General features: G+C 30.9%; 1 protein-coding gene across 1 annotated transcript; it reads right to left on the bottom strand.

Annotated features, from left to right (window-relative positions):
- On the bottom strand, positions 4,468-10,374 carry LOC109709233 (somatic embryogenesis receptor kinase 1-like). The gene is made up of 6 exons (XM_020231352.1): positions 10,008-10,374; positions 7,985-8,056; positions 5,807-5,950; positions 5,304-5,375; positions 5,131-5,202; positions 4,468-4,756 (listed from the first exon to the last, which is right to left on the bottom strand). The coding sequence occupies exons 1-6, from the start codon at positions 10,232-10,234 to the stop codon at positions 4,687-4,689; spliced, it is 657 nt and encodes a 218-aa protein (XP_020086941.1). The 5' UTR covers positions 10,235-10,374; the 3' UTR covers positions 4,468-4,686.

Below are 14,955 nucleotides of genomic sequence, written 5' to 3'. Positions count from 1 at the left end.
GATAAAATAATTTTAATTTAAAATTATAATTCGTATTCCTCATGTTTCGATCTAACCATCCAAACAATATTTATCTTATTCCTAATAACAACCCAATTTTTATCCAAACGCAAAATTAATCTAGTTTCTGCTTATATCTGAACTTGTATCTATTCCTGATATAAGCAGTTTTTACTTATATACCCGAACCAAACACAGTTTTAAATATCAACTGGGGCTTATTAAAATTTCTATTAAAAATATGTTTTATTATTTGTTACACTTGTTATTAAATTACTATAAATTAATATAGCAGTCATACTGTTAGGTCATCTAATTATGTATTATAATAATTTAAAATAATTATTCTAAATAGTATAAAATATTTTAGTAATTATTATAAGAATATTTCTGCATGGAAGGAATCTTCTCTTTTTAAAATTTTTACGTGGGACAAAACAGTCCCTAAATTATAAGCGAGTAAATATAAAACAAAATTGCATTAATTATCTCCCTACACTTTATCATCATTTCAAACTGGTCCAGCTATTTAAGATAATTGTTGAATTCATCTAAATTTTTAATATAACATGTTGTAACATTTTATTATTAATATGATTTCTATTAACCTATGCATAACCTATACTTGCATTTATAGTTGTGCATGTGAAGTTAACACTTCATTCATTTAGTTTGCATTCATTGTGAACTTATATTTGAAACTAACTCTAAGTCATTTAATCCTTGTAACTCCTATGCTTTGAGCCTATATATAGAGTCTTCTCTATTCACTTACATACAACTCATCAAACAACAAGCTATTTTAATTATACTTGAGAGAGAGAATGTCAAAAAAAGGTGTCTCTTTTGGTGGAGCTTTGGGCTCATCTACTTGTGCAAAGTTGGTGAAGCCACACGACGAGAGTCGAGCCGTTGTATTCTGGAGGGGACAAGTCAGTGCTCTGCTGCATCGGTTCAAAGGCTTTGCCAAACGCAGAGGACTTGAATCTACTTAAAGAGAGCGAGATATCCGTGCCTCGGCTTGATCGACTCGTTGACATTTTTTAAATTATTTTGTAGCTAATCTCTATTTTTTGAATATTTACACCAGCATAACAGGTTAATTGAGATGGGGACAAAAGTCACAAAACTACAAAAAGTTTTTTTTTTTATAATTTAGTCAAATTAAGAGTACAAATTTATTTCTATAAAATAATAATTAATAAATATATTCCTTGGGATGTGTACAAAAAAAGGTTTGCGTGGGTAGGTGATCTTCATTGCAATTAATATTATATATTTTTTCTTTAAATAGAAAATTGTGGGGGTACTGCTTATATCTTATCTTGAAGTATATTTTATGCACACATGTGTGTCACGTTCCCACATTTAAATCCTTATCTTTTATTACTCTTAAAAGTAGCCATTTTTAGTCCATAATCTTTTAATAATATTTTATTTAGCCCTTAATTGTGTGGCTTAAAAATTATTGCCTAGCCTAATTCATCTCAATTGTCCAATTCGCATATAGAGAAAAAAAAAAAACAAAATGGTACTTAAACACAGGGTCTATATATGCACATTATGTAGATATATAGATGCAATGATATATACAATAATTTATCTTCTAATAATAAAAATAATTTTTAGAAAAGTTTTTGAGTGAAAGTTGGTGGGAACTAGAGGTGCAAGGTACTTTTCAATCTTAGGGGTTGTTCGTTTTCACGCATTGCAGTTGTAACTATATATAAATCAAGTTCGTCGTTTAATTTTATGCATTTGAATTCAACTGAAATTGTATGAGAAAACTCAGCTGCAGCAGTTAAAATTATCGCTAAATTGGCCGAATACATCTAACTGTAGTAGTCGGAGAAAATAATATTAAATAAAGATAAACTTAGCGCCCTAATAATCATTCAAAGAGAAAATATATATTTTCCTTTCCCACATAGAAAGTAATTTCACGGCCCATGTATAAGATGATACAATTTTATAAATAACCTTTAGTTGCTGTTGTTTTATTTTATATCCAATCAAATAAGATGTATATAGTTATAAGTGTCGCATTAATAATTACATGCATCTCGAAATGCACTGTATTTATCCGATTCGAAAGAATGTGTAAATCCGGACCCGATTTGATCCAGATTTAAACTAATATTTTTTAAAAAATAAAAAATAAAAACATACTAAATAAAAACTTAAATACAAAACTAATGCATTCAAAATAAATTTATCGCAATCATTCAGGCACTTAATATATCTTTTCAAACCAAAAAAAAACAAAAAAAAACAAAAAAAAAAACAGCTTTATATCATTTGACATTTAATTTGAACTAACTAGTGTGAAACTGGGTCGGTCACCAGCTTGTCTTAATTTTTAAGGTAAATTGCACCTTTGATCCTCAAACTATGAGGGGGTGAAATTTAGATCCACAAATTTTAATTTATCGTAATTTTTAGATCATTTTTCAGAATTATTATAATTAAGTCTAATATTCTAATTTAGTTGACTAAATATTAATGTATTACTAATGTCAAATTAATATAGCAGTGCAGAAATTAATGATGCACCAAAAATTAAAATATAATAATACGCTAATATTTATTTAGTTAATTAAACTATATTATTATTATAATAATTCATTAAAATTACAACTAAAATTTCACTAGCCTTACCAACCGTCCCTAAAGCAAGTGGCAAAAGGCTTGATGGTTGGTACCCGAGACTCAAGTTTGAATCCTAGTTGATTCACATTTCCAGCTAAGTTTATTTCTAAATGAAATAAACGAAGCGGGTAGCATGCTACCTATCTCTAAAATANAAAAAAAAAAAAAAAAAAAAAAATTCACTGGCCTTATAATTTGAGGACCAAACATGAAACTTATCCGAATTTCTGGGCCTAATCTTCCTGACAAAATTTTTTTTATCCGAATCCAATTACTTTCGAAATTGGATTGATTGGTTGTGTGGCAATATCTTGCCACAAGGCCCACAACTACCCAAGTTTTTTTTTTTTTTTCCTCAGTTTTTGCATTGTAATGCCCACAAGGATTGGTTCCTTCATAAAATTAAATAAATAAATAAATAAAATAAAGAGGAGGAAAATTTGGCTTGTTACAAGTACTTTAAAACAACTATGAACCCCCATAGCAATAATAATAATAATAATAATAATAATATTATGGATCAGTGGGCGGAGAAATTAACAAAATATTTAGTTATATTTTTCAAGTTTAGCCAAAATCAAATAGAAACCCCTCCACTAGAAGCCATTTTGAAATTGCAACATTTTCAATTTCAAAAAGGAGTGCAAATCTGTTTAAAATGTCCATACATATTTGTTTCCATTCACAAAAAAAAAAAGAAAAGAAAAGAAAAAAAGGAGAGATTTGTTATGCAAATTTATGGAATTTATAGTTTAAGACAAGTTTAAAGAATCCTGATATTATCAAAATTTAAAGAGTATTAACATCTAGGAAACTACCCATTCAAAAAGAATAAACTTCAATTTGCTTAGGTGGTTCAGAGCATTTTCACTTAAGGGGCGTTTGGATTGACGAATCTGTAGATCCAACATAAATCAAGTACAGTGGTGTTTAAATTTTTCTGAAGTGTGATTATTTTTTTATTGTTTGTTCTGACGTAACTCGTATAGTCTGAAAGTTAAATTCAATTACTTCTTCTATTTGTTTTGATGTAACTTGATACTGATAAAATTAATTTTCTAAATTTCGTTTTTTGTTTCGATGTAAGTAAGTGGATCCGTTATCTCCTAAATACAGTGATAAATTTACCGCTACAAAAATTAACCTATTATATAATTATTTTTTTTTTTATTATTTAAAGATAATTATAATTTATTATAAATAAGATAATTCTAACTCATTATAAAGAAAGTAGAGTTTAGATTTTACTATTTAATAAACTTTTTAGGGAAAGTTAAGTATGGCAGAAGTCGAGTTCGGCATTTTAGAGAAGGAAGTCGATACTAGATGAAGTGAAGGTCTAACATAAATTGAGTTACATTATATTTTTGACTTACACAAAAAACAAATAACGTAAGTGATGAAACTTTGAGTTCCATCACTCCACTTATACCAAAAGAAACGAACCCTTAACCATCCTACGGGTCAAAAAGCTATAGTTAACTAACCTGTGGCTTTATTCTGATTTCATTGTCAGAACCTACTGGTAAACAAGATAGTAAAATGAGTACTTTCTTATCATGATTTTATTGTCAGAACCTGCTGGTCAAAAAGCCATTGAAGTTTACCCTTTTTCTTCTTCTTTTTTTTTTTAAAAAAAAAAAAGCTACATTGCTATCATTTGATCCATAATAACCGACAAAAAACAAGCTTTAAAGTTCAAAAAAAAACAAAAAAAAACAAAAAAAAAAAACCCACCCCTGCTTAAATTAGCCTCAAGAGTAACCAGAATATTAGGAGTTTAACCTTTCATTTAGAACAAAACACAAGGTCAAGTTATTAATTTTATACTATTTTTTCTAGCACTAGCTTAGTCTAGTTTCTTATTTAAATTTAAGGTCAAGAGTCACAACAACAACATATATATATATATATATAGCACCTATCTACACTGCATGTAGTAGTAATGTTTCTACAAGCCACTAATACAAACAACAGGACATAAATCTTTACCGAAATCCAATATAGGAGATCATCTACCTTAAGCAGGGTTTTCACTCAGCAGTTTGTGTCGTACGCAGCGAGCCCCATCAGTTCTGGACCTTCCAAGCGCGGATTGTTCTCAAAACTGCATGAAAAGTAAAAGGCAGGCTTAGAACAGACGATAATAAAAAGAGACTACGCAAACTCAATATTTTCGTCTGTCTCACGATATTTATCAGTTGGCAAGCTAGACTAGATTCCGAACAGCTACAGCGCGAGTAAATCATCAGCTTCTGTTTTTTTTTTTTTTAACTTTCATTACTACCAAGCTGTTCTCTAACTAACAGAAGGGATCGCTGATTAGCTCTCAAGTCTCAAGTTTCATCGATTCGAATTGTTCCGTTAATCTTTCTGTGAACTCAACAGGTGGCATGTAGAAAACTATGTTATTTATATCGTGCAAAAAGGAACTCCAAAATAAATTATTGGAAACAATAAGAGTTAGATTGAAAGCTGTACTTGTTCAAGGGGAAGTGCTCGAAAGGTCCGGTGGTGGGAATTGTTCCACAGAGATCGTTGTTCGAGACATCTCTGGAAGCACAATAAACAAGAAAGTGATTGCCGAAACCTGATATAGCGATGGCTGTACGAGCAGCCAAGAAAATGGGAATCATTAAAAGTTTTGCACTTACACAACTTTGAGGCTAGATATTTTGATGAGTTCCCTTGGAATTTGACCAGTTAAACGGTTGTCATTGAGCCGTCTACAAAACAAACAAATGTTAAAAAAAAAGTCCATGCATTCTAGGATATCACAACAGTCAATACAGCCTAAAGTATACGCAGCATAAAAATGTCATGCACTCCAACGACATAATTTGCAGAAAAACCCAGAGAAGACCCCAGAATATTAAGAAATGATGATAATTTTCTTTCAACAATGATTTTTGTTTCGGGGGGGGGAGGGGAAAAAAAAACTCTTATCCTTGTTGATAATATAGAGATTTTAGCTTTCTATTATAAAAAGAACAACTACTTTTGGTATGCCAGTACCAAGCTGGCTTATATACATAGAAGTTTGAGTTGTCGGGCAAAAATAGAAAGAAAATTAAGTGGAAGTGGAATTAAAAAAAAATGATGATAGTATGAGCTTAGATAACATATTTGTCTATGGAAGAACATCATCAGAACTCACAAGAATACAAGGGACTTCAACTTCCCTAATGATGGAGGGATAGTCCCAGTTATGTTGTTGTTATACAAGTCCAAGCTAATAAGGCTCTTAAGGTTACCAAGATCAGCAGGGATTGTTCCTTGGATATTATTTTTGTATAGTTCCCTGCACCAATAAATCGAGGAAAAAAAAGTAATGTCAAACTTGAAACTGCATGTGATTCAATGTGTGTGTGTGTGACTGTGTGTGTATATATATATTATAGAAAAGGACAAAAAAGGTATCTAGGGGATACATGAATGACGAACCACAAAGATAAATCTCTATCAGCAAACATACATTTATGATCAGCTTACCTAATGGAACTAGAAAGTATATAAGAAAATGGAGAAGAATTTGAAACAAGACTCTTAAAGCCTCAGTTTCGTATTATCGCCGTCTTTATCTTTAAAAAACAAAACTAATGCAACAAAGTATGCAATTGGATGGCAGACTGCTTTTGTTTTTTTTTTTTTTTTAAGAAAAAAGGTAGCACGCTACCCGCTTCATTCATTGGATAAATGAACTAGGCTACAAGAGTGGGGCAATCTGGGCCCCTACATAATAATAATAATAATAATAAAAAGGAGATGCTTTCTACAGATCTAGTGGGCAGATTGCTAGTCTATAGATTTAGTGGGTTAGCACGGCAAAAACAAGACCTTAGTAGCAATTCTTTATTTTTTTCTTGTTGTTCTGAAGGAGATGTTTTCTACATCTGAGCAGGATGTATCACAAGCTAACCGACAATGACAAGAATAGAGTAGTCCATCTGCCATCGCATCCTATCACATAGAACTTGCATTATGGAGATTAAAAAAAAAAAAACCAGCAACAATGACAAGTGGGCCTGATTATAAAGGAAATTGCTTAAATATGCAGATGCAAGCAATTATTAATCAGAAAGGACACATGAAGAAATAGCTATAAACTCCATATAGAGATACGGACGGTCGGATATTAAAACACACTAGCATTTTCTGCAATATTCCCCAAAAAACCATGTTCAGCAACCTACTCTCCTAGCTTCTGAGATATATCAGCACCATGTAGGAGAATTTTAGGGTTAAACGCATTAAAAAGTCTGAAACAAGAAATATATTTATTTATTGACAGCAATTTTTACATAAAAGTATAATCTCGCCAGGTGAGGGAATATAGGAAATGAAATTAATGCTTTTTTATATAAAGCTACAATTGCTTTCTGTCAACTAGAATAAATTTAACAGTACCAACTCGCCTCCAAACACATCTTAAGCAAATAAATTTAATGGTGAACAATAGATACAATCTCCTCAAAAGACACGAAGCATATAACGAGCATACCCTGGATAAACTTCACAACCAAAGATTGAAGGTGATTTGTTTACTGTCAGATGCAAATACAGCCACTGAGTACTTCATATACTTGCAAAGGCAATATTATTCTTGTGGACAGCTAAGGTTTTCAAGACGAACAGTCCAGTCTGAGCCAAAATATTAAATAGGTAACATAATACTATCATTATTATGCGAAAAGTACTGAAACTGAAGGCAAAGTGCAACATTCAAAAGAGTGGTATATTTTTTATGATGAATGCATTTTTTAAAACAATAACAGCCTTTAGACCTTAAGCCAAAAGGTATGATTCAGTCATGATGTGCTCACGCATGCATTCCATACGTTCAGGTGCTGAAAAGTGAAATTAGGAAACCCTAACTATGTTCCAATTTGAGAACATATCTTCAACAACAAATCAGTAAATGCCATTGTTGCAACTATTTTCTAATGATATCAATTCAACAGCTGTAATAACTAAAGTGGAAGTTCATATATCTTCATGCTAGGAAAAATGAAGGTGAAGGTTAAAATCGCCCTTAGACCAGGGGGTCATATAAAGCTAGGCATGACTAGACATATATTACGAAAAAAGCATGCAATAGGAATAGGCATGACTACACATGTATTAGAATTTAGAAGTACCATCAAAAGTAAGTAAGTATGCCCATATCATACATATATAAGTGCCAGCGTAACTGATTCCATACATCTGTAAACGGAGAGAAGGGAGGAGGGGGAGAGTCATTACCTTCATGAACTTATAAAACACCGACAAATGTATTCAGGAACACAGAGCAACGAAAGTATGAGAATAAACAGCAGAAAAAGATGAGACTTACAAATACTGCAAATGCTCCAGGCGTCCAAGTTCAGGAACAAGATGACCCGATAAATTTGAATTACCCAAATCCCTACCCAAAAAGAAAAGAAAAAGAAAAAGGCATCATAAAGCAGATTCAAAGTTGCTTACAGTATTATAGTCAAGAAAAAAAATATCAAAATATATAAGACAAGCAAGCAGCAGAAAATCAAGGAGAAAACAAACATCCAAGAATATAGAAGGCAACGCAACCATTGTGTACGTAAGTTTTGTATTTGATGGTGGATCAAGAAACTTGGAGCCAACAACATGTTGATGGACCGACCGTCCCTAGAGTAAGTGGCAAAGGGCTTGGTGGTTCGTACCCGAGATCCCAAGTTCGAATCCTAGTTGATTCACATTTCTAGCTAAGTTTATTTCTGAATGAAATAAATGAAGCGGATAGCGTGCTACCTATCTCTAAAAAAAAAAAAGCATGTAGATAGGCTACAATTTTTTAAAATTTTTTATAACTGAATGAAGAGCCATAAATCCTAATTCTTCTAAGAAGAGTCATACATGAGGCAATGGTTTATATAAATTCTGGATACAATTATACAAAACACATACTCTGTAGCAATTCATCATCCGGGTTGGAAGTGATCTTATACCTGTGCTCTGATAAAACATCTTCCTCATTTCTACCCTCATCAGGAGTCAGGAATTGATCCAAAGAACAAATTTTAACTTTGTGCACCAAGTCTATTATTATTTATTTCATGAAGAACCAACATAACAGAGAAAACCCACCATTCAAAGGGGGTGATATGCATAATAAACAGCTCCCAGACCTACTATTACATGAAAAGCAGCATATTTTTCAGCTATTTTTTCTACAAAAGATCGCGCATGTAAAGTATGCATTCTACCGGAAAGATTCATCAACAAGGGTGATCACGCCTCATGTAAGTGGGCATAAGAAGACAGGAGATTAGGAGTTCCCTGTGATTGTAAGACTCTATTTGCTTAAGAAAAGACACATAGAATAATTTTAGTGTTACACAAAGGATGATTCTCACTAACCACCATTCTCCACAAAGTATAGCTTATGAAAAAGATAGATAATATCATATAATACATTAAAAACTTAATTTTAGAAACCTTTGCCTAAAATATAGCCCAACAATGCGCAGAAAAAAAAAAGAAAAGAAAAAGAAAAAAATGCAAACAGCAGAATCTAGTTGTAAGGGTTTAGATAAAGAACAAGTTACATACATAATGAACGAAGCGATTAGGATGGAGAAAAAACTAAAACACCTTACAACATACACCCACATCCAAGCAAAATCTAAGTCTAAATTTCATAAAACGCGTCAAAAAAAAAAAAAAAGTTGAACATCAAATTTAGACATAAAACCATTAAAAAAGTATTACCCAGAAACGGATCCAATACTTACCACAAACCAATAAATTTATCTACTCCCTATCTTAACAAACCAACTAAAAACTACAAAATGCAAAACCAAATTCACTACACATATGAGAAGGGAAATTAAAAGCACAAGATTGGAGACAAAAAAAAAAGGGTAAATCTGCAAAAAAAACAAAACAAAAAAGCACAGGAAACAGCCAATGTCCAGTAATTAACACTAGGACAAATTTCAGATCTATATATCATTCATTAAAACATCAAAAGGAACTTAATTTAAGTTTGAAAAAAAAAAAATCATAGAAGGCATAGAAAACAATAGCAACTACAAAATTCAATCTTTTACCAAAGAACAAGTGAAACAAGGTTGAATCTTTTGCAATTGTTTTCAATTCACGAATTTCTTGCTCCTCAAACTCATCAGATCCACTCAATAGCCGAAAAAACTGACAAATCACACCGGGAACCCGAAAGAAGCTACGAAATCTACAAAATAAAGTCTTATACGATCCCAAAAACACATCTCCCAAATCCAAGAGATGGAATCAATCAAAACCACATGAAACAACGAAAAAAAAAAAGAAGAGGATTCGATCCAAATCATAAGAAGATTGGAGGAAACGGGGTAGCCTACACTCTGGTGACGCGATTGTCCTGGTTACAGGTGATGTGGAACCAGGTGCACGGGTTCACGAGCGTAGGGTCCCAGCTCTGCAGCACGTTGTCGGGATCCGAGAGGCTCCGCCGCAGCGCGTAGAGCGCGTCGCCCTCCGAGTTGGCCGACCCCGACGACGCGAGCAGCGCGAGGACGAGCGACACCGCTAGGGCTTTTCGCGCCGCGGCGGCGGCAGAAGCGGCCATGCCTCCTCCTCCTCCTCCTACTCCTCCTCCTCCTCCTCCGGCGATCGATCGATCGATCGATCTAAGGTTAGGGTTAGGGTTCCTACGGAGACGCTCAATCTCAGGGGAAAAGAGTGGGGGAGACGAAGAGGAGACTCGGAAGACCGGAGTTAAAAGTGAGACGATAATGCTTAGGTGAAAAATTTACGAAGACCCCCCTCACTTACTCTTCGTTCTGAAATTGCTACCTCACCTCCATTTTTTTATGATTTTATTAAGGAGATATTCAAATTTGTTTGGTTAAAAAATTGTAATTTTTTAACTTGTAGTCCCTCAGCTTTATTTTATCTACACAACAATTCAATTTATCTTTCTATAATATAAAAAAAAATTACTTTAACACTCGACGGTTTAAAAAATTTTATTTATTATTTTACAGGATCTGTCATTTAAGTAAAATAGTAAAGTATTATAACTTACAAACTATATAGCCATAAGATGATATATGTTATAAATTAACCCCATAATGTGGTAAATATATTACGAAACTAATTTATAATTCATCATGTGATTTATAAAACCTATCACTTTATCATCAAATTTAATGATAATTTCTTATAATAGAATATAAAACTAAAGGATTACTAATAAAAAATTTTCAAACCATACGGAAGGATAAAGTAAAATTAGCTAACCAATAAGAATAGTTTTAGTTTATCCTTCTATTAATAATTTAAGTTCTAGAAATATACTTTTGTTTAAAAATTTATTGAAATAATAATATATTAAATTGTTTAATCAATTCAAAAGTTTTATTAATCAACTCAATAATTTTAGTTTTATTCATAAAAAAAATTAAGATATCTAACTTTAAAATTTGATATAAAATATCCTACTTATTTGCCTAGAATCATTTAAGTCTAAAAATTTTAAAATTTAAAAGTATTAGTAAAACGCTTTTAAATTTTTGAGGGGCGAATTTCAAAACGACCTATAGTGTAGGTGGTCTTACGAGTAAATCACAACCTTATATCCAGGGGCTAGAATTAATTGCAATTGTTTGAAATAATTGTATTTTGGTCCCTAACCAGCCTCAATATCTTTCAATGCATTAAAATTGCACCTGTAGTCCCCAACTTTTTTTTTTGGCGATTAGAACCTTAACTTGTAGAGTTAATTAAAACTTTTAAAATAAATTGAACTATTATAGTTCCTAACATTTTTCACTTTTCACATTTTAATCTTTATTTACCTTTTTTTTATATGCATGCAAAATTTTATCAACACCTATAATTATCATGATCTTATAAATAAAATGTACTGTCTCTTTTGAAGCATTTGACATTCTTGACGTACAGTCAGAATACTATCGGTGGCCATCAAATTACAACCGTGATCTATATAAATTAAAAAATTTTATTAAAGCTAACGTGATTTATTATCAAAATTAATATAAATTTAGATGACTTTGACATGATTGAGTAAAAAATTAAGGTCAGAAACATAATAGAAAAAAAAATCAGAAAAAAGGTAAGGAGTTAATTTAATTAAAAAAAAAGACGGAATGTTAATTATAGCCTTTAGATGGGCTAAGATGTAAGATTACAAACAGTATAGTACACAAAAAAGAGTTAAGGACCAAATAAAATAAAGGGTTAAGGTTGGGGGTAATGATGCAATTAACCCTTCCCATCATTTAATTTACGTTGTCGGCTGACAGCAACAGTGCGTGTGTTGACTGATGTCGTCACATGTGGAGGACTGGTTTAGTCATGAAATAATTACAAATATATTCCTATAAAATTAAAATATTAACAAACCTACTTTTCTAAATTTTAATATATTTTAGCTATTTCAGTTTTTTAGAATTTTAATTTTTGGTGTCTAATTTTAAAATTTAGGAAAAAATTCAAATACCATCTTTATAATTTCGCACTTTTTTACTTTAGTACCCTGTGGTTTAAAGTATATCAATTTAGTACCATGTGATTTCGCACTTTCTCACTTTAGTACCCTATAGTTTAAAATGTATCAATTTAGTACCCTGTGGTTTCTTTTTTTTTTTTGGCCCCTCTATTAATATTTCGTTAAATTATATACAAAAAAACTTCAGATACCGTACCTAAGTTTATCGAATATTTATTTTAGTACCCTTTAGTTTTAACTTTGTCACTGATTTAACAAAAAAATTTAGTAGAATTAATAATTAAAAGATAAAAATAAAATCACAAGGCACTTAATTGATATAGTTGAAACCACATAGTACTAAAATGAGAAAGTGTGAAACCACAAAAGTAGTATTTGAAGTTTTTCTTTAAATTTTGGTGTCTAATTTTAAAATTTATTTAACTTAAGTTATCTGAAAGTTTTTTCTAATACAAAATTTAAAGATTATATTTATTTTAATACAAATGTAATTGCATGAATTACATGAAATGTGTTAATTAAATACGTAAAAATAATCAGCATACTTGTATTTTTCACTGTAAAGATCATTAAATTGCTCAAATCAATGAATTTGAATATGAGGGAGTTAGATTAAAATGGATTACAATTCAGATATGTTTTATATATTTTTATCTTTTATAAATTTTTAAAACTTATAAATATATATTTGGACTAGTTTTAAAAAATGTATATATTATCTATATTTTGTGTTTATCAATTAAAAATATTATTGAAAGAAGCAAAATAAATCAAATGGTCTTGACTTATCAACAAAATAAGACGACATCGTTACTGATCACTGTAAAAAATTTATAAAACTTATCTGAACAATGGACTATTTTGAATTCACTATCTAAACTTTTAAAATTTTAATTTTACTATCCAATTTTTAATTTATTTGATTTGGATCACTTCGCGACACTTTGACTTTAAAATTTAAATTAATTACTTATTTTAATATATTTATAGCTGCAAGAATTACATGAAATATACTAATTAAACCTGTAAACATAAACAATGCATTCAATTTTGAAGTCTAAATGACATTGACCGGTTCAAATTAAACAAATTGAAAAGTTAGATAGTAAAATCAAAATTTTTGAAAAATTAAGCAGTCAAATCAAAATGATATATAATTCAGATAAATTTTGTACGTTTTTTTATCCATTATATAATTGTTTTGGCTAATTCGATAATACATTTACAAGTGTTGTAACATTTTATTATTAAATAAACTATTAATTTCTTTTCTTTGATAATGTATGCATTCATGGTAATTTCTTATTATCTATGCACTTTACATTTAACCTCTCTTTAATGCTATAATCACACCCTATGTAGTCTAAACCTTTGTTTTTTTTTGAGAGAGAGAGAGAGAGCTATGTAACCTAAACTTTATTAACCTAATTACTAAATATTATGTAACATATGCTTTTCAACTCTTGTAATTTATAGGTCTATGGTGTTTATAAATTGAGTGCTCCTCTACACCTTTGAGACACAATAAAAACTTATTTTACTAGAAAGAGAGGTCAAAAAAAAATATTCTTTTTTGTGGAGCTTTACGCTTATCTAATTGTGCAAAATTGATGAAGCCATATGACGAGAATCCAGTTGTTGTATTCTAAATGAGACAAATAAGTATTCTACTGCATTGATTAGAGTGCTTTGCCAACCGCAAAAAGTTTAAATTTTTTTAAATAGAGTGAGATTTCTGTGCTCGGGTTGATCGACACATTGACACTTTTTATATTCTGTTGTATTTTATCCTTTATTTTTGTATATTTATAATTTTTACAGTTAGCATAAATATATAAATTACTTTATATTTTAAAGAGGTCTATTTTGAACTCAAATTTAAAATCCGTTAGATTTTGAAAATTCATATAAAAAAAAACTAAATTAATTGGAAAACAAAAATCCACAAGAAATAGTAATCTATATCTATACTTCTATACCTATACTTTACCTATACATTATTTCTCATGAAATTGCCACGTGGTAGTCCCTCCTTCATCCTTACCTTCTTTGCTCTTCTTACTTTTTGATGCTTCGTCTTCTCACCCCATTTCTACGCGATACTTCGTCTTCCCACCCGCTTACCTCTCAATTAATGTGGTCACACGGTCCAATTTCATATAATCTTCAATACCTATACATTATTTTTCATGAACTTACCACGTGACAGTTTCTCCTTCATCCTTACCTTCTGTGCTCTTTTTACTTTTTGATGCTTCGTCTTCTTATTCCATTTCTATATGATACTTCGTCTTCTCACCCGCTTACCTCCTAGTTATGTGGTCACACGGTCGAATTTCATATAAACAAATTGCTTTCATAAGAAAAAATAAAATAAGATTTTTTGTACTCTTTTTTCTCTTTTTTTTTGTCACATAAGAAAGATTCATATTTTGTAATATTTTTAATTTTTTTCTCTTTCTATTTTTAAATTGTATGTGGACTGAAATTAGAGTTCCGCAAATTGTGGCACAATATCGCGGGAGAAAGCAGAGATAGATTTGGAGTCAATGAGGAGAAAGAAGTGGTAGGTTTGGAGAGATCCGTATGTGATCAACGTGGATGTGACGAAAAAGGTGGTCGATGTCAACAATGGCGGCAAAGGTGATGTGGAGATGAGGATTCGTCTCCTTGGTGTCTGCAGTGCGATCAAGATGCATAAGGAGTAATAATTCTATTACTGCTTATTTCATTATTACTTTTTATAATTTATTTACTAAAATTGTAAGTTTTGTTACATTTGTACGTATATCTGTTTCATCTATTCTATTTGTATA

This window comes from Ananas comosus, linkage group 4, assembly GCF_001540865.1.
Source record: "Ananas comosus cultivar F153 linkage group 4, ASM154086v1, whole genome shotgun sequence".
Lineage (NCBI taxonomy): Eukaryota > Viridiplantae > Streptophyta > Magnoliopsida > Poales > Bromeliaceae > Ananas > Ananas comosus.
The sequence above is the reverse complement of the archived record's forward strand: the minus strand, read 5'-3'. Positions and strand labels throughout refer to the sequence as shown.